Below are 20444 nucleotides of genomic sequence, written 5' to 3' on the forward strand. Positions count from 1 at the left end.
TTGAAAATGTGTGTATTTAGTTCTTTTAATCAATTTTTTTTGAAGTTATTTGACGTTTTAAACACATTTCATAGTAGTATTTGAGTTGTTTACTTCGTTTAACTCATTTTCGCCTCAATATTTACTTATAAACATGTTTAAAACATCAAATAAACTTAACAAAATTTGGTTAAAAGAACTAAATTCACCCATCTAAGATGAGGACTAAATTGGTCCAAAGTTTTGAATAGGGACTAATTTCAATTTTCACTAGAAGTTAAAGGATAAAAACATATTTAACCCAAAAAATAATGGTACTAAGTTTTGAGACACAGTGACTCCTGTCCCTCAAAGTCTCTGGTCAAAGTATCAAATTCAATCTGAAATAAAGTTTTCGTCATACTTTTCTTTCTTCAGTTTCTAATATCTTATCTTATAAAATATACCAGATTTTATCAAATTCTAATTAAACTTCGAGGCCTAGACTTGTAAAATGTTTTTTTTTTTTTTTGTAAAAGACTTCTAATATTATTGAAATACTAACCAGAAAATTGAATGTAGACTAAAGTATATTTTTTTTAATTTCAAATAACAGTTGCTGCCAATCTTAAATGTAGGAGAAATAACTACATATTTGAATAACTTGTAATGCTCTCTCATATTAATGCAGAATTGAATAAAATTTTAAAGAATAAAATATAACAAGGAAGAAAAATCAATTAAAATATAAATTCATGACTTCTGAATTCTTTTTTAGCTAGCAGTACTGTTAATATATTTTTAATTATAAATTTGATTCTATTTTTAAAATATTACTGTTAAATTTATTAAAAATGATAGTTGAGTTTATGAAGATATATATGAAACATATTACTTTCATCACCTTTTACGTAAACTATTTAAAAAAAAAAAATGGAATACATCATCATATACACCACCTAAACAATATATCATAGACGCAAGTTATTAATTTAATAATTATATATTTTCGAACATTTAGAACATTAGATCAACTTCAATGTTATTGTTTGAAATGTCTACAAATAATATACCATTCATCGATTAATGTATTTAAAATTAGTGTCAAGTCAACCAACGGTGTCATTGTTGACTATCTTGTTTGAATAAGAGTATATAAAATTTCACTTCCACACCAACCACCATTAATATGGAAAACTAAGCGCTTCTATCTTGGAACTTGTGAGGTAATATCCTTTCTTCAAATGGTACAATGGATATGGATGGATGCTTTTTAGAGAGAGACCAACTATTGACTCTAATGGGTCTTTCGAGAGAATTATCAAAAATACAACACTAATAAGACATAAGTTGAACCACACATAAGAGATTGACATCACCTTCAACCCAGAGTCTTATGAGTCTCTATTCTTATACGATGGTCAACTTTCTCATTTTTACTTAGTGTGAAATTTAGACTCACTTGAATTTCCAACACAATCCACACTTAATACTTTATCAGTTTTATAAATAGATGAAACTTAAGAGTGTAAAAGCTTGTTTTTTTAATTTGGATAGTACAACACATTCTTAATTTTGTCATATAACGGATCAAATAAAAATGCATTACATGATACGTATAAGAACAACATTATTCTAAAATATTTTGTATTTTCTCTTCGTTTTCCTTCAGGTGAGAATGGTTCTTTTATCTATAAGCAAAACTGCATACGTTCCTGATGTCAGAAGGGCTTCCTGATACAAACTCAAAGTCAACCAGTCGTAATGTTAACAAGGCTTGCCCTCAATTATTGACGGGTTAGTTGACATTTTATACGTGTTGAATTTCAAATTTGAAGTTTTAGTTCATCTTAATTGATATATTGTTAAAGAATAGTAAGCAGAGTATGAATAACACATGAAACTCATGGTTTGAAATGCATTACTTTATCTATGTTTCAATCATTGTGGCAAATAACAAAATTAAGCAAGCACTTCATGATAGGAACACAGGGAAAGGTGAGATCAATATGCTTTAGTTTCTTGTTATTACTGAGCTTCAAATCATTCAGTACAAAGGCCAAAGCACAGTCCCTGGGAAGTAACTGCGAAAACACCACCCAACAGACTCTCACCGGTGCATACCAAACCAACCTTGATAGAATCCTAACATGGATGTCCTCGGATGCAGGCACAAGCAATGGTTATAACCACACCACCATAGGCACCAATAGCTCTGTGTATGGCCTTTATGATTGTGGTGGTGATGCGGTTGGATACTTTTGTCAATTTTGTATTTCCACTGCTGCAAGAGAAGCCCCTCAGCTCTGCTCCAATAGGGAGTCTGCTGTGGTGTGGAATGATTACTGCATTTTAAGGTACTCAAATGAGGACTTCTTTGGGAAAGCTATGACATACCCAATATGGCATACTCTTGGAACAAAAAACATATCCAACACCACAGAGATTCAGATAGCTGAGGATTTTGTGAGAAGTTTGATCGGAAAGGCTACTAACGAAACCCACCAGTTGTACTATAAGGGTGGCTTCAATTTGAGTGCTACTGAGAGTAGGTATGGCGTGGTGCAATGCACCAGAGATCTCACAAATGAAGTGTGCAGACAGTGTTTGGAGGACATACTGACTGAAGTTCCCAAATGTTGTGAACAAAAAGTAACATGGATGGTTTGGTCTGGAAGTTGTATTATAAGGTATGATGATCATATGTTCTACCTTCTTGCTAACCAACCACCTTCAGCTCCCGCACCCAATCAGAAAACAGGTGAATTTGAATCCTGTTATATTACTTCTGTTATTTACTTTGTGAAATAACTTTGAAAAATTGACTATTCATCTTTAATAGTAAATATTAGTTGTTAAAATGTTAGTTTTGGTAATATAACCTATCTCTCCCTCTGCCTTCCACTTTTGCAATCTAACCAGCCTTATATCCACATGCATCTTCTATATTGTCACAGATAAACAAGGGGTTAATAACAGGACAAGAATATTGATCATTATCTTCAGTGTGATCGGGGCAATAATATGTTTCAGCCTATATTGCTTCTGGTACAGGAATAAGGTGAGAAAAGCTAATTATAAAGAAAATACGAGGGATGGAGTTAGAGAAGGTAATTTCCTCAGAGCACAGATTCCTAGATTTATATGATAGCTAATTTTTCCCAGTCAAATAAGACTCTTTTGCTCAGCTATGAACTCACAAACTTCTCTTGTAGAAGAGCTTCCTCTACCTTCATTTCATAAAATTCAATCGGAGGAAACGTGGAACACAGACCTGCCTAGAATCCCATTTATCACAATTCTACATAGTACTGATAACTTTTCGCAAGCATCTAAATTAGGGGAAGGTGGATTCGGCCCTGTTTACAAGGTAGTAATGATTTGGAATTTTGGATATAGATTTCTTATTTTTACTAAGTTCTATTTATTGGAAAATTTTATCAGGGAAATCTACCTGATGGAAGACAAATTGCAGTCAAAAGACTGTCAAAATTTTCTGGTCAAGGCTCAGAGGAGTTCAATAATGAAGTAATGTTTATAGCCAAATTGAGGCATCGCAACCTTGTAAGACTTTTGGCATGTTGCTTAGAGGAAAATGAAAAAATTATCGTATATGAGTATTTGCCGAATAAAAGTCTCGACTTTCACTTATTTGGTATGTTTTCACATAACCCCAGCAGTGCTGCTTTCACTGCATTTGTTCTTCAGCATTCGCTATTACAAAAAATAGTATTGGTTCCCAAATAAAGTGTGGGGCTTTAATGTAGTTTTCCTTCCATGTATATGGTACTATTGTAACTTCAAAATAAGAACATGAGGACACGATCATAATACCTCAGACAATCATGCCACGTTTTCCTTTCATTCATCTTTACATTAAACCAAAACCAGTTATATCATGTGATAAATATTCATGTTATAAGTCATCTTGAAGGGGAAAATGATACATTATTTTGGTATTTTTTTCCCGTCCTATGGCTAAATCTTAGCATTTGATGTGTTTGCTATTTTTTTTTTGCCTCACTAACTGTTTCTTTGTTTTTTTTTCAAATCTCTGTCCTGTAATTGTTTTGTCAGATGTTGAGAGAAGAAAACAGTTCGATTGGAAACTGAGGTTAAGCATTATCCATGGAATAGCAAGAGGAATTTTATACCTTCACGAGGACTCTCAACTGAGAGTAATTCATAGAGATCTCAAAGCCAGCAACGTTCTACTAGACCTTGACATGAATCCCAAAATATCAGATTTTGGATTGGCAAGGGCATTCGAAGTAGGACAGAACCAGGCAAATACAAAACGAGTAATGGGCACTTAGTGAGTTCTACTAATAACAAATACTTTGAAAACAAATAGGTTATTCAATGCATATTTTAGTACTTAATTATTCTGAACTGGAATTCTTTGCTATATGTTCCATGACTCGAGATAATAACAAAGCTCTATTGATTTCTATCAGTGGATACATGGCTCCTGAATATGCTATGGATGGACTATTTTCAGTGAAATCTGATATTTTCAGTTTTGGAGTTCTTGTTCTAGAAATCATTTGCGGGAGAAAGAACGGTGGATTCTACATGTCAGATGGTCAAACTCTCCTTGTATACGTAAGTCTCACTCTAATGTGGTCAAGAGATTATTCAACAATGCTAAGATAACTAAGGCTTATGAGTATTAAAAACTACAAATCCTTGTGTAGGCTTGGAGAACATGGTCTGAAGGAAAATGTTTGGAAGTGATGGATCCAATGCTGGAAAAATCCTTTATAGGAAGTGAAGTAGAGAGGTGCATACATATTGGTTTGTTGTGTGTTCAAGAAGATGCAAGAGATAGACCAAGCATGTCCGATGTTGTGGTAATGCTGGCGAGTGACACAGTGGCCATTCCAAAACCAAAGCACCCAGCATTTTCAATTGGAAGGATGGCCTCAGAGGAAGTCTCTACATCAAAAAGTTCCAAGAATTTTTCCGTTAATGATATAACATCCTCGATTACTTTACCGAGGTAATTTCATGAATGCACAATGGATTTGTATTGTATATATCTCTTCAAAAGTGACAGATAAAGTTGTATTTATAATTGATTTGAATCAAATTATTTATTAATTTATCTACTCATATAAACGTTGAATGTACCCATACTTTTTATATTAGAATATAGTTTAATCTCCAATATAAAAATCTTCCTTTTGTTGAGTTAGAATATAGATCAATTTACAAGAAAAAACTGCACAGACAAAAACAAAGCAAAAATGAACCCTTATATGTCCATTCCACCGCATGCAACTAAAGCTCGCAAAACTAAATTCTCATCGCAGCCAAAATACGTAAAATTGCTTGTGTAAGAAAACCATCCCAAGTAACCATGCAAGTCTCTGTCTAAGCCAGAACAAGCAGCACCTTGTGTTTCTGCAACAAGAAATCAAGCCTGACTGAGCCATCAGTTTTCTTATTAGTAGAAATAGTTCATTATCTATATTTGTTGGGTTATTTTTCTCATATGATTTGGTTATAGTCATTGTGAATATATATATATATATATATATATATATATAGATGACATAAGTTATACTCATATAAGACATTTGATAATATCTTAATCCAAAATCTTAAAAAAATAGTGTCATGGGTCTTTATTCTTATATAGTATTTTAACTTTATTTATTTTATTTAATGTGGAACTTTGACTCACACTTGAATTATTTTCAACAATATTCCACTATGTTAATATGGAAGCTGAATGATAGGTAGCACGCTAACATGGATAAGGCAATTGGCAACACAACAACGAGTAAACTGCAAAGCTGGTGTACATTCCTGAAGCAAAAAAGTCTAGAAAATTTTCATAGACAAGCAAATACCCCGCAAAAGTTCAAGTGGGAATTGGTAGGCAAATATATGCATCAGCTAAGATTATCAAAAAAAATAATAATATATGCATCAGCTAAAATGTGTTTGATAAGAACAAATAGCCTCAAACTCACAGAATTTGCCACAATAATCCATTAACAAACTATTTACAAAACCGACTATGCAAATTGACTCATACGAGCAAATAATGCTCTAAAGACTGCCTATCCCACAATTTTCAGGCGCAAAAAGACTTTATCATACATTATGTAAACATCGCCATATTTCTCCCAGGCGTTTTCACAAACAGGTCATAGCCACCGTAACTCATTTGTTTGATTGAAGTTCAAATAAGATATTAAAGTGTTAAGTTGTGTCAGTTTCAACAACAAAAACTAAAGGAGATTCCTATTTCCTCTTGGCATGCACAAACGTGCATATTCCTTTGCTAAGAAAATGGATAACACTATCATTACTGCTAAACAAAAAAAACTAACTTCAAAGACAACAAAATGCTAAGAGAAAAAAATTAAAAAAAAAAATACATGAATAAATAATACCTGAGAATTTTTGGGAAAGCACTTAGAATTTGATAATGAATCGAAACGATGATGCAGCGAAGAGAAAAAAGATACATTTAAATACAAAATATAGTTAAATAAACCATAAATATATATTTATTCGTAAAAAAATAGAAAACATATTTCAATAAAAGACAAATAAAATATTTTTAAATAAATTAAAAGTACACAAATAAATGAACAACATTAAGTTGTTTAAACCAAAACTACGTTAAAATTAGAATTGTACAAATTTTAAATTAGAATTTCAAATACCAATCGAATAAATGTAAATGAATTATATAAAACATTTCACAATTACACGTAAATAAAATTTCATCACAATAAAAATATTTATAAATTTTACAAACATTAATAAAATAAAGTTGATAAAATTAAAAAATATTTTTAATGTGTGTTTATTAATCTTGTTTATTATCCGTCAATAAAGATTATAGTGAATGGAATCGCATGAAAAAACAATATTAATATAATAATAAATCAAATTTAAACATAAATCGTAAAATTGCACTTATCAAAATGAATTAAAAAATAAAAATCATTATATAAAAAATCATTAAAACATTATTTCACGTAATAGAGTTAAACAACAAATAAAATATTAATAAAAGGTAAAAGTGATTAAAAGATTCGATAAACTATTAAATAAAATTGCAGAAAGAAGATAAGTTTGTATATCACATAATAAATGAAAGACTTATACGATTAAATGACATAATAAAAAATAATTAAGAATCAAATTTCTTTTATGTAAAAAAAGATAAACAATAGATTAAAATATTAAAAAAGAGTAAAAATAATCAAAGAGACATAAAATTTATGTTATTCACTAAACTTGATTATACACCATAAACTTAACCACAAAAAATCTGTAATCAAAACAATAATAAGAAGGGAAATATTTTAAAGATATTTGTGAATTTTGTAAATATAAAACTAGTCAAACAACTAAATAGAGGAGAAAGAGAATATATATATATATATATATATATATATATATATATATATATATATATATATATATATATATATATATATATATATATTCCTGATCAACTATGAGTAGTTTAATGATTTAAAGGGGACACAATGAATTCAGGACATGTATTGTCATGAATGACGAGGCGGATATGTATAAAAAATTAAATATTTTCCATATTAATATTTGTATCCAGTCAATACAATATTTTTTTATCAAAATAAAAACGATACGAACAATACTAACGAAACAAATTCATTCGCCATATCTAGAAAATAACAACAAAAAAAGGAAAAAAAAAAAGGAATTTTTTAGTATTTTCTTTGAAAATTTGGAGCAAGTGGTTTTTCATAAACGTTATATAATTTTTTATGTGTTGCATTCATAATAGTTATTTATCTTTTCTATCCTACAATTTATAATATGTTATTTATTATATTCAATTTGTAAATTATATACTAATGGTGACGCACTTGGACAAAATATCCAGAAATGCCAAAATAAATTTTTTATATATAATTTTTTTAATTAAAAAAATTATTTCCTTTATTTAAACACCGCAATTCAAACTTTTCAATTTTTAATCTTCCTAATTTATTGAATTCACACAAATGAATATTTTAATTTTTATTTCAATTCAAGATTATTCAATTAATTCATTGTATGAAGTGAAAAATATAAAATATTAACATTTTATAATATTAGATTATACTAATTTGAAAAAAAAAAATATAATTAGGCTTCATGCCAATTTCATACAAAAAATTCGTAAAATCATAGTTAAAATTCATACTAATTTGAAAAAAGTTAATTTGAGAGAAATATCGTAACGGAAGAATCATGAATTTAACATACATAAATCATACTAAGAGACTGATTTATGAGATCATGTGAGTAAAAAGTTAAAAATAAAACTTTAGAACAAATGGAATTTTATTAGATTCTGAAAAGTTAAAAAAATATGTTAAATGTAAAACCAAAATTCAATCATTTATAGAAAAACTTTAAACAAATATTGAAATTAAAAATAAGACCGATAAATGGAAGTGATTCTCTCCTGTAGCATGTGCCTCCAGCTCTCTCCATCTTTACTTTTAACTCTGGTATGTCTAAATGTATAGATGGATTAAAAGAAATACCTCCCTCTATTTACTTCAGGAAAAGATAATCAAAGCAATGATAATAATAAGAAAAAAATATTTAATTCTCTAAATATAATCTCTTTTATAAATAGATATCTTAAATATTATTTTTATTTAATTGATCATTAAACTTTATTCCATATGAAAATAGACACAATAAATTAAATTTTATTTCAGTCCATTTTTTAACTTTATCACTTTTGCAAACAGATCAAGTTTGAGAGTGTTAAATGCACTTTTAAATTTGGTCCATACATATATCTAATGAATTCTTAATTTGGTCATTTAATGGATCAAATAAAAATGCACTATATATATATATATATATATATAAGGATCAAATTTAAAATATAAGACATGTACGACGACCAAATTCAAAATGAATAGCATTTTACATGTATAAAACCGATTTAATAAATTTTACATAAAAACCCAAATTAAAAAATTCTCAGACGTAGGAACAACATTATTTTAGAATATTATGAATATTTTCTGTTATCTCTACAATGGAAATGATAATGTTGTCTATAAGCAAAATTCCATACGTACCTGATGTCAGCAGGGTTGCCTTAATCAAACTCATATGAATTAGTCATAATTTTACAAAGACATGCCCTCAATTATAGGCTAGGTTAGTTGAAATTTTATATATGTTGAATTTAAAACTGCAACTTTATCTTTTTTTAATATTTACTGTTAAAAATGGTATTTTATATAGCAGTCAAAATTGACAAATGAGAATGAATAACACATGAAACTCTTTGTTGTGAAATGCATTACTTGCTACATGTTTCAGCAATTGTAGCAAATAACATAATTACGCAAGTACTTCATGATAGGAATGCAGACAATTTGTTTTACTTTCTTGTTACTGCTGAATTTCAGGTCATTCATTACAAAGGCTGAAGAACAGACATACCTGGGAAGTAGCTGCAATAACACCACCCAACAAACTCTCAGCACTGCATACCAAACCAACCTTGATAGCATCCTGACCTGGATGTCCTCAGATTCAGCCACAAGCAATGGTTACAACATCACCACCATAGGCACTAACAATAGCTCTGTGTACGGCCTCTATTATTGTGGGGGTGGCTTGGCTGGATATTTTTGTCGAGTTTGTATTTCCACTGCTGCCAGAGAAGCCCCTCAGCTCTGCTCCAATAGAGTGTCTGCTGTGGTGTGGAATGATTACTGCCTTATAAGGTACTCAAACGAGAACTTCTTTGGGAAAGCTATGACATATCCAACATGGCATATTCTTGGAACAAGAAACATATCGAACATAACAGAGATTCAGATAGGTGAGGATTTTTTGAGAAGTTTGATCAGAAAAGCAACTAATGGAACCAACCAGTTGTACTATAAGGATGGATTCAATTTGAGTGCCACTGAGAGTAGGTATGCCGTGGTGCAATGCTCTAGAGATCTCACAAATGAAGTGTGCAGACAATGTTTGGAGGACATACTAGCTGAACTTCCTAAATGTTGTGAACAAAAACTGGCATGGAATATTTGGTCTGGAAGTTGTTTGATTAGGTATGATGATTATATGTTCTACCTTCTTAACACCCAACCACCTTCAGCTCCTGCTCCCAATGTACAAGGTGAATCTGAATCCATATTCTTATCAAAAAGTATTAGTTTTTGTTAATGGAAGGATTCAAACCAATGGCATATCCCTTCCTCTGTCCCGTCCTCTTTTATCACCAAATCAATCTTATATTCTCATTCATCTTTTATATTGTCGCAGATAAACAAGGGAATGATAAGAGGTCAAAAATATTGCTCATTACCTTCAGTGTGACTGGGCCAATAATTGTACTATGTTTCAGCGTATATTGCTTCTGGCACAGGAAAAGAGTGAGAAAAGGTAATTATCAAGAAAAAGTGACGGTTGGCGTTAGAGAATGTACACATTCCTTGATTTTCTCCTAGTCAAATAAAACTAGTTTGCTCAGATATGAGCTCACAACCTTCTTTTTGTAGAACGGCTTCCTCTACCTTCATTTCACAAAATTCAACCAGAGGAAATGTGGAACACTGACCTGCCCAGAATCCCATTAATCACAATTCTAGAGAGTACTGATAACTTTTCAGAAGCATCTAAATTAGGGGAAGGTGGATTCGGCTCCGTTTACAAGGTTTTGATGATTCAGAGTTTCAGATATAGATTCCTTATTTTTACCAACTTTTTATATTGTTTTATTTATTGCAAATTTTTATCAGGGAACTCTGCCTGATGGAACGCAAATTGCAGTAAAAAGACTATCAAAATTTTCTGGTCAAGGCTCGGAGGAGTTCAAAAATGAAGTAACGTTTATAGCTAAATTGAGGCATCGTAACCTTGTAAGACTTTTGGCATGTTGCTCGGAGGGTTATGAAAAGATACTCATATATGAGTATTTGCCGAATAAAAGTCTCGACTTTCACCTATTTGGTATGTCTTCATATAACCCCAGTAGCAGTGTTGCTTTCACTGCAATTTGTTGTTCAGCATTCAACAGTACAAACATAGAATTGGTTCCCAAGAAAAGTGGGAAAACTAAGAGCATGAGAACACGATCATAGTAGCTAAAACAACCATACCATGTTTTCCTTTCTTTAAAATACACATTACACTAAATTCAGTTATATCATGTTATAACTCATCTTTAAGAAGAAATGATAGATTCTTTTGGTTTTTTCCCGTCCTGTGGCTAAATCATAGCATTTGGTCTATTTTCTACTTTTCTGCTTCCCTCACTGTTTTGTTGTTCAAATCTCTATGATGTTATTGTGCTTTCAGATGTTGAGAGAAAAAAACAATTTGATTGGAAACTTAGATTAAGCATTATCAATGGAATAGCAAGAGGTATGTTATACCTTCATGAGGACTCTCAACTGAGAGTAATTCATAGAGATCTCAAAGCCAGCAACGTTCTATTAGACCATGACATGAATCCCAAAATATCAGATTTTGGATTGGCAAGAGCATTTGAAGTGGGACAGAACCAAGCAAATACAAAACGAGTAATGGGCACTTAGTGAGTTTTACTTATAGCAAATACTTTGAAAGCAATAAGATTTATCAATGCATATTTTAGTATTTAATTATAGTAAAATCAAATTCTTTGCTATATGTTTCCTGACACGAGATACTAACAAAGCTGTACTGATTTCCATTAGTGGATACATGGCTCCTGAATATGCTATGGAAGGACTATTTTCCATGAAATCTGATGTTTTCAGCTTTGGAGTTCTTGTTCTAGAAATCATTTGTGGGAGAAAGAATGGTGAATTCTACCTGTCAGATGGTCAAAGTCTCCTTGTATACGTAAGTATGGACTCTAGTGTGGTATAGAAATTATTTAACAGTGTTAAGAGAACTAAGGCTTAAGGTTATTAAAAAACTACAAATACTTGTGTAGGCTTGGAGAATATGGTATGAAGGAAAATGTTTGGAATTGATGGATCCAATGCTGGAAAAATCCTTCAAAGGCAGTGAAGTAGGGAGGTGCATACAGATTGGTTTGTTGTGTGTTCAAGAAGATGCAAATGATAGACCAACCATGTCCGATGTTGTTGTCATGCTGGCGAGTGACACAGTGGCCATTCCAAAACCCAAATATCCAGCATTTTCAGTTGGAAGAATGGCCTCAAAGATAGTCTCTACATCAAGAACTTCCGAGAATCTTTCCATTCATGATATAACAACCTCCATCACTTTACCTAGGTAATTTCATGATTGCACAATGGATTTGAATATATCACTTCAAAAGTGACAAACAAAGTTGTATTTATAATTGATTTAAATCAAATTATTTTTTAACTTATCCTCTCATGTTAACATTGAATGTACCCATACTTTTTACTTTAGAATATAGTTCAATCTCCAATATAAATATCTTGCTTTTGTGGCATTAGAATATAGATCAATTTCCAAGAAAAAACTACACAGACAAAAACCCACATGCATCCAAAGTTCATAAAACAAAATTATCGTCGCAAAGCAAGATACCTGAAATTGCTTGGTTGAGAAAACCATCTCCATTAACCCTGCAAGTCCTTGTCAAAGCCAGAACGAGAAGCACCCTGTGTTTCTCCAACAAGGAATCAAGCCTGACTGAGCCATCAGTCTTCTTCTTAACTGAAATGGTTCCATTATCTTCCACTCCGTTAAGTCATCATCAGGAACCTGAATGATAGGCAACACGCTAACATGAGAGAGGCAATTGGCCACACAACTAACACAGCTGATGTATATTCCCAAAGCAGTAAAGTCTGAGAAAAATTTCATAAAGCAGCAAATACCCATAAAAGGTCAAGAGGGAATTGGTAGCCAAATCTACGTATGAGCCAAAAAGTTTATGTCTACACGGCAAGCTTTTGAAAGTAAGTTATCACGTCGTTTGGCAACCTCAAGGCTAATCACATCAACCCTTTTCTAATCAGAAGACATTAAGAGCTACTATATTTGTTCCCCGAAATTTAAAAGAAAAAATGGTTTGACAAGAACAAATAGCCTCAAACTCACAGATCTTGCCACCATAACCCATTAAGAAACTATTTTCAACACCAACTAGGTAAGTTTGCTCTCGAGACTTACCCCCAATTTTCCAGCACAAAAAAGATCACCAAAACTCTCTCAGGCATTTTCGCAAACAGTTCATAGCCACCGCAACTTAAACTTGTTTGTGTCAGTTTAACAACCAAAATATAAAGACTCCCCCTCAGATTCCTTTGCTACGAAGATGGTTACCAATATCATTACAACTAAGAAAAACAACTTTAGAAAAACAATAAATGCTAAGGACACAAAACTTTAACCAAAAAAATGCATAGATACCTGAGAATTTTTCAGAAAATGTTAAGAATTTAATAATGAATTTTCAGCAGTGATTTTGTGTTTTTTAATAGATACGAAGAAAGGGTGTAAATATCATAAATGCATTGTTTGAAAATATACTAAAACAGTTTGAAAATCATATGAGAAAAATTGTAGGAAAATAAAGCTTGTTAACAAGTAAGAGCAATTTGAAACGCTAAAATTAAATATTTTCCCAATTATTTATAGAAAGAATTAACTTTCCGCATTTTTAACATTATACTATTTTATTTTAACAAGTTAAAATTTAATATTTGTATTAATTTTAATTTTTTATATTTCTTTAAATATATATATATATATATATATATATATATATATATATATATATATATATATATATATATATATTAATTTTATATTTAAGGTTTAAATATACATTTATTCTCTATTTTCGTTGTATTTGTTTAATTTGGTCTTCACTTTCGTTTTGCATTTAATTAAGTTCTCATTTTCGTTAAATTTTGGTCAATTTGGTCCTTTTTACTAATGGTCTTTAAATAATTAACGTTCTTGAACACTACATGTCACATGTTAGCTCCTAGTTTTTTTATTTTTAATTTTCTTTTTAATATCAAAAAAATTGTCCACGTGTCAAGTTACAATTATGTCACGTGTCAATACTAGTGTCTAAGTGTCAATTTATGATTGTATTATTTTTTTTTCTTCAATTTAGTCTCGACATTCGTTATTTTTTGTTCAATTCGGTCTTCATATTCATTATTTTGTTCAATTTAATCCTAGTTTTTTTCCTTTTCAAGTTGAAACCAAATTTAATTTTTTATAAATATTATATATTTATTTTTAAAATTGACATTATTATTAATTATTTTTGAAATCCAATTATAAATTATTATATTTAATTATAAATTGAATATAATTTTTAAATTCAATTGTTAAATAGAATATAATTATTTAAAGTATTATTAAAATATTTTAAAAATATATATTAACATTCGTAAAATTGACATTTAAATTTAAAGTATTTAATATTTTTATTGCATTTTAAATATTAACATCTAAAATGTTTTATATTTAAATGTTAATTTATAAATATTAGTTTACTTTTCTAAAATATTTCTAATATTTGAAATATTTTTAAATATCAATTTTAAAAGAATTATTATCTTAGAGTATAAATGTTAGGAGAAAATATTTAATAATTATATTATAATTATATTTTAAATAATTATATTCTATTTAACAATTAAATATGAGAATAATATTTCATTTATAATTTAATTTCAAAAATAATTAATAAAAATGTAAATTTTAGAAAAAATATTAGTTTAATTTCTATAAAAGATATTAAATTTAATATTAATTTGAAATTGAAAAAATTGATTCATTTTAAATAAAATTAGGATGAAAATAAACAAAAATAATAAATATAAGGATTAAATTGAACAAAAATAATAAATATAGGAACAAAATTGAACAAAAAAATTAGCACAATCACAAAATGACACGTGGCATTGACATTGACACGTGGCACAATTATAGTTTGACACGTAGACAATTTTTTTGAAATTAATAAAATAAATTTAAAAAAATTTAAAAATTAAATAAAAGAAAAATCAGAAGCTGACATGTTACATGTATTGTTTAAGAAGTTAAGTATTTAAACAGCGTTAGTAAAAAAGACTAAATTGACCAAAATTTGACGAAAATAAGGACCTAATTAAACATAAAACGAAAATGAGGACTAAATTAAATAAAAACAACAAAAATAGAGTCAAATGTATATTTAAGCCTATATTTATATGAAATTTAAAATTTGAGCAAAAATAACATTAAAAATAATACAAATCCAAAAATTTGAATAAAAATGGAAAATACTACCAGTGCAGTAAGCGCTTTTGGTCCTGATTATTTTCGTCATTCTGCCTTGATTTTAGACCCGAGGCATATTGGGACGAGACCAATTTGGTCTCGGTTGCAAAGGAACCGGAGCCATAGAGGGACTTTTTTGCTTCGGGTATATGAGAACCGAAGCCATCTTCATGCATCCAACCATCATCTTCACGCACCAACCTGCAACAGATGCACAAAACAGCAGCATCGCCGGCGCGCAGTCCACCATGGAGTCACTGTTCACGCACCTAAAAATGCAGCAGCAACACCTTCATCGCGACGCACCTGCGACAGCACACCACCGTGCCGCTCATCACCGCACTACCATGCTTCACTACACCTGTCACGACGCACCTCACCATGACAGCCACCACATCAGAACCATCAGCCACCACTACCTTCACCATGCGTGAAACAACAACATTCAACACACCTTGACAATCACCGCGAGCCTCCACGCATAAGCCAAAAACAGATCTGCAACAACGAAACACCATGGACCTCGCCTAAACCATGGCATCGGAGAATGCAGCTACAGTCACGGCTGAAGCAACCAGTCATGGCAGCGGGGAGCACCTGCACACGCGAACCTACATCTGCACCACGCTCACGAAGAGGAGAAAAATTTGGGTTGGCATAGAGAAGATGAACAGGTGCAGGGTTCGCAAAATTTGGAACCCTAAATAAGGTCTATGGCCTCGGTTCCATTAATAACCGAGGCATAAATTCGTATAGGACTCGGTCATATTCCACCCGAGGCCAAAGCCTCTATTGTTAGTGGCAATTTTGAAATTTTGGGAAACACTGACGATTTATAGGCCTCGGTTGAGTGATAACTGAAGCATAAAAGCTCTTATAGGCTTCTGTTGGATGGGGACCCGAGGCAAAAAGGTTCAAAAAATTTTAAAAATGGCACCGCGTCTTTATAGGCTTCGGTTTCGCAGTAACCGAAGCTTATAAGGCGAGTTAAAAACGCGATTCTACACTAGTGTATGTATCTAATACTATATACAATTGGGAACTAACAAAAGGCAAGTTTTTCAATTGAATAATATATCTGACCTACTTCTCAATTCAAATTTTTATCTACAAAAGGTAAAAACGCTGATGTGTCAATCTCTCAGCATTTTGAAGTATGAAAAAAAAATGGAAAAGAAATTGAAAACCGAAACTTTTAATTAAAACTTCTTTCTCTCTCTTCCTCAGTCTTTTCAGCGTCTTCCTTCTCAATTCTTTCTCTCTCTTTCTCATTCTCTCTGCGACCGCTTTCTTTCTTCTTTCTCTCTCTTTCTCATTCTCTCTGGCACCGCCTTCTCACTTCTTTCTCTCTCTTTCTCTGTTTCTCTGCGTTCATCATGGTTTCTCTGCCTTTCTTAGCTTCTTCTCTAACATCTTCTTCTGTTCATCTTCTTCTTTTCATCGAGTTGTTTTTAAATCGCAAAAAAACGACTATGGAGATGGTTTATATTTTCTTCTTATATTTTGTGAGATCTAACTTTTTCATGCGTTTTTTTACAGGTTTTAACCCAGAAGTCGAATTTATTTTGAGTTTTCTCAACGAACAACTCATCTTCTTCTTATATTTTCTGATATCTAACTTTTTGATGTGTTTTTTTACAGGTTTAAAACCAGAAGTCGATTTTATTTAGAGTTTTCTCAACCGAACAACTCATTTCTTCTTATTTTTTGTCAGATCTATCTTTTTTATTCATTTTTTCAGAGGTTTAAACCCAGAATTCATATTTATTTTGATTTTTTTGAAGCAAGCATCTCATTTTCTTCTTATATTTTGTCAGATCTAACTTTTTCATGTGTTTTTTACAGGTAAGAACCCAGAAGTCGATTTTATTTTGAGTTTCTCAAGCGAACAACTCATTTTCTTCTTATATTTTGTCAGATCTAACTTTTTCATGCGTTTTTTTACAGGTAAGAACACAGAAGTCGATTTTATTTTGAGTTTTCTAAAGCGAACAACTCATTTTTTTCTTATTTTTTGTCAGATCTATCTTTTTCATGCGTTTTTTTACAGGTTCAAACCCAGAAGTCGTTTTTATTTTCAGTTTTCTCAAGCGAACACCTATTTTTCTTCTTATATTTTGTTAGATCTAACTTTTTCATGCGTTTTTTTTTACAGGTTTAAACCCAGAAGTCGATTTTATTTTGAGTTTTCTCAACCGAACAACTCATTTTCTTCTTATATTTTGTCAGATCTAACTATTTGTTTCGTTTTTGTACAGGACTAATATGGTTCACTGCGACATATGGTTTTATTACGCAGATTTCGTTTTCATTTTGACCTTTCTCAAGTGAACAACTCATATTCTTCTTTTATTTTCTCAGATCTAACTATTTTTTTTCCGATGATGGTATTTTCTAGGGTTGCTACATGTCTAATATGGTTCACTACGACAGATTTAACATCAGATTTATAAAAACTTTTTATCTAACTATTTTTGGCGTTTATGTACTTTGATCTAACTGTTTCTTATATTTTTTTTTCTGTTTACAAGCTTCAAATCAAGATTTCAAACTGATTCAAGAGTCTTTTTCGCTGTACAACTTAACTGGTAAGTAATTTGTATCAAAATCTACCTTTTTATTTACCAATTTATCTGTATTTTTCCACCTTTTACAAGCAACCCATTCATCTTCTTCATTTTTCTACCTTCAACTCTCTTGGTGTCATTTTTTTTTCGTTCATGGTATTTTTTTAATAATGCATTCTATTAGCAGATCTCTTTATTGTTACCCGATTTACGTTTTTATTTGGACATTTTTCAAAGAGTTCATCATACACTATATTTTTTCAAGGTTCTACACCAAACAGAGTTAATCTAACTATTTTTTCCATTTATCTACCTTGATCTAACTGTTTTTCTTCTGTTTACAAGCTTCAAATCAAGATTTCAAACTGATTCAAGAGTCTTTTTCGCTGTACAACTTAACTGGTAAGTAATTTGTATCAAAATCTACCTTTTTATTTACCAATTTATCTGTATTTTTCCACCTTTTACAAGCAAACCCTTCATCTTCTTCATTTTTCTACCTTAAACTCTGTTTGTGTCATTTTTTTTCGTTAATGGTATTTTTTTAATAATGCACTGTATCACCAAATCTCTTTATTTTTACCCAATTTTTGTTTTTATTCGGACATTTTTCAAAGAGTTCTTCACATTTTTCCAATCACCGTTTACTCCATCAAAACCATTTTGTTTACAAAACGTTTTGTATTCCAACCCCTTCAAATACTGCTTCGAATTTTTTTCCAAATCAACCTGTCAATCAGTATTCAAACGCATTAAATTTCGCACTGCTCGAGATAATGATGAATAAACTGCTCCATCATCTGCCACTGCTCCATCATCTGCCACACGTTATAATTATTAAACTTTATTCTATTCCAATATTAAATACCCCTTCCTGAAAAAAATCAACATTAGTAAATTACATTAAATAATTCTTCTTATACTTTTACGACGCTTCATAATTCTTTTTTTTAACGTATTATTTTTTAATTCGTATTTATTAACCTGTACTTTTACCAGTTCAGACTGTCCAGTATGTATGGATACTTCCAACAGCTATGACTTCTCCTATTCTTTTTATATATATATTCCCTATGTTTACCAATTCAAAGTCAGACATCTGATTTTTCTACTGTTACCCATTTTCTTCACTTACAATTTTACTTCATCACCAACCTATTCTCCTGCAATGGAATCCATGCCCACACCACAATCCATACTTTCTTCAGAAATGGTTGGCAGATTCATTTTTATGTTTTTGAAAGACCAGGTATATTTTTTGATTCAAACTCATTTATTTTTGTTATTTATATTTATTTATTTCTTTATTCTTAACTTGCTAATATTTTAAGGACTTTGGACACGTCGACCGAGTGTTCATAATACGCTATTGGAAGGACCTTGCTGCTAAATGGATTGTTGTTGATTACCAAAGTAATGTTCACCATGTTACTTACAACATGGATATTCACACTCCAATGATTACCCAAGGCTAGAACCAACTAAGATCTTTCTATGGAGATCATCAACTCTTTGCAGAGGATCACCCTGAATTATTTTTTAAAGTTGAAAGTGAAAGAACAAGCAGAGATATCAAAGTTCTTTATCTATTTTTTGCGTATTAAAGTTGAATTGTATGTAATTTTGTTTGAACTTCTTTTATATATATATATATATATATATATATATATATATATATATATATATATATATATATATCAATATATAAGAAGATTTCAATTGAACTCTTATTTTGTATGCAGTTATTATATATCTCAATATAAAAGTTATATTTTATTCTCTTTTATTATATGTATTTTCCTTTTTTGTATTAGATTTTGTTCGACTTCATTTTAGTCAATATAAATTATTTTTAATTAGAAATTGAATTAATTAACATTAATTACCATTCCATATAAATTGGAAATTTAAACGTCAGGGAAATACAATAACTATTACTTATTAATTATTATTATTATTAAAATAATATAAGTTATAAAATAATTAAAATATTTTTCACCATTTTCATACTCAGAAGAATTTAAGATCAATTTTTATGGAAAAATAATTTTGAAATGATCGTTTAAAAAACTTTTTGTATTCCAACGCCTTCAAAAAGTGGTTCGAATTATCTCCAAATCAACGTGTCAATCAGTATTCAAATGCATTAAATTTCGCATTGCTCGAGATAATGATAACAACGTGTCAATCAGTATTCAAATGCATTAAATTTCGCATTGCTCGAGATAATGATAACAACGTGTCAATCAGTATTCAAATGCATTAAATTTCGCACTACTCGAGATAATGATGACTAAACTGCTATATCATCTGCTACATGTTTTAATTATTAAATGTTTTCATATTCCAATATTAAATACTAAATCGCCAACCAAGGAGCGTTTCATTTTTTTAAATTTCTCTTCATTATGGTTTTCACTTCTCAAGATAAAATTAATTGCACTGTCCAGAGTTATCAACACTCTCAAGACGATAATCATGATTGCTCTACGTAATATTATTATCACTAACACGCTTTGATTACTGGTACCTCTCTTCACACTCAAAGAACGCTACTACGTCTATAATTTATAACTTATCTTCTTTAAAATATACTCATATGGGTTCATATGTGTAGATCAGATTTCCAGACATGTATTGAAATATACAACATTCATTTATTATAGTAAG

At 30.4% G+C, this 20444-nt stretch overlaps 1 protein-coding gene and 1 long non-coding RNA gene across 8 annotated transcripts in view; one reads left to right on the plus strand and one right to left on the minus strand.

Moving 5' to 3' along the window:
- Positions 1-1547: 1547 nt before the first annotated feature.
- LOC114169256 (cysteine-rich receptor-like protein kinase 10) overlaps positions 1548-20444 on the plus strand; it is a 29448-nt gene continuing 10551 nt past the window's right edge. Inside the window, exons 1-7 of one of the 6 annotated variants that reach the window (XM_028054318.1) lie at positions 9031-10114; positions 10261-10380; positions 10497-10651; positions 10737-10947; positions 11296-11533; positions 11676-11823; positions 11918-12365. In XM_028054318.1, the coding sequence (XP_027910119.1) occupies positions 9340-10114; positions 10261-10380; positions 10497-10651; positions 10737-10947; positions 11296-11533; positions 11676-11823; positions 11918-12226 (1956 nt within the window). In that variant the 5' untranslated portion in view covers positions 9031-9339 and the 3' untranslated portion in view covers positions 12227-12365. Of the gene's footprint in view, positions 2720-2915; positions 3069-3173; positions 3329-3402; positions 3614-3977; positions 4274-4415; positions 4564-4655; positions 5011-9030; positions 10115-10260; positions 10381-10496; positions 10652-10736; positions 10948-11295; positions 11534-11675; positions 11824-11917; positions 12366-20444 lie in introns of those variants that run through there. The other 5 variants (XM_028054317.1, XM_028054316.1, XM_028054319.1 and 2 more) reach the window with 5 other exon arrangements.
- On the minus strand, positions 5117-13320 carry LOC114169257. Of its 2 annotated transcripts, none has more exons than XR_003600872.1 (3): positions 13096-13320; positions 12508-12684; positions 5117-5364 (listed from the first exon to the last, which is right to left on the minus strand). It is a non-coding gene; the product is annotated as an uncharacterized LOC114169257 (long non-coding RNA). The 2 variants fall into 2 exon arrangements; XR_003600873.1 differs by lacking the exon at positions 13096-13320 and adding an exon at positions 12801-13086.

The sequence above is a fragment of the Vigna unguiculata genome, chromosome 11 (assembly GCF_004118075.2).
Source record: "Vigna unguiculata cultivar IT97K-499-35 chromosome 11, ASM411807v1, whole genome shotgun sequence".
Taxonomy (NCBI): domain Eukaryota; kingdom Viridiplantae; phylum Streptophyta; class Magnoliopsida; order Fabales; family Fabaceae; genus Vigna; species Vigna unguiculata.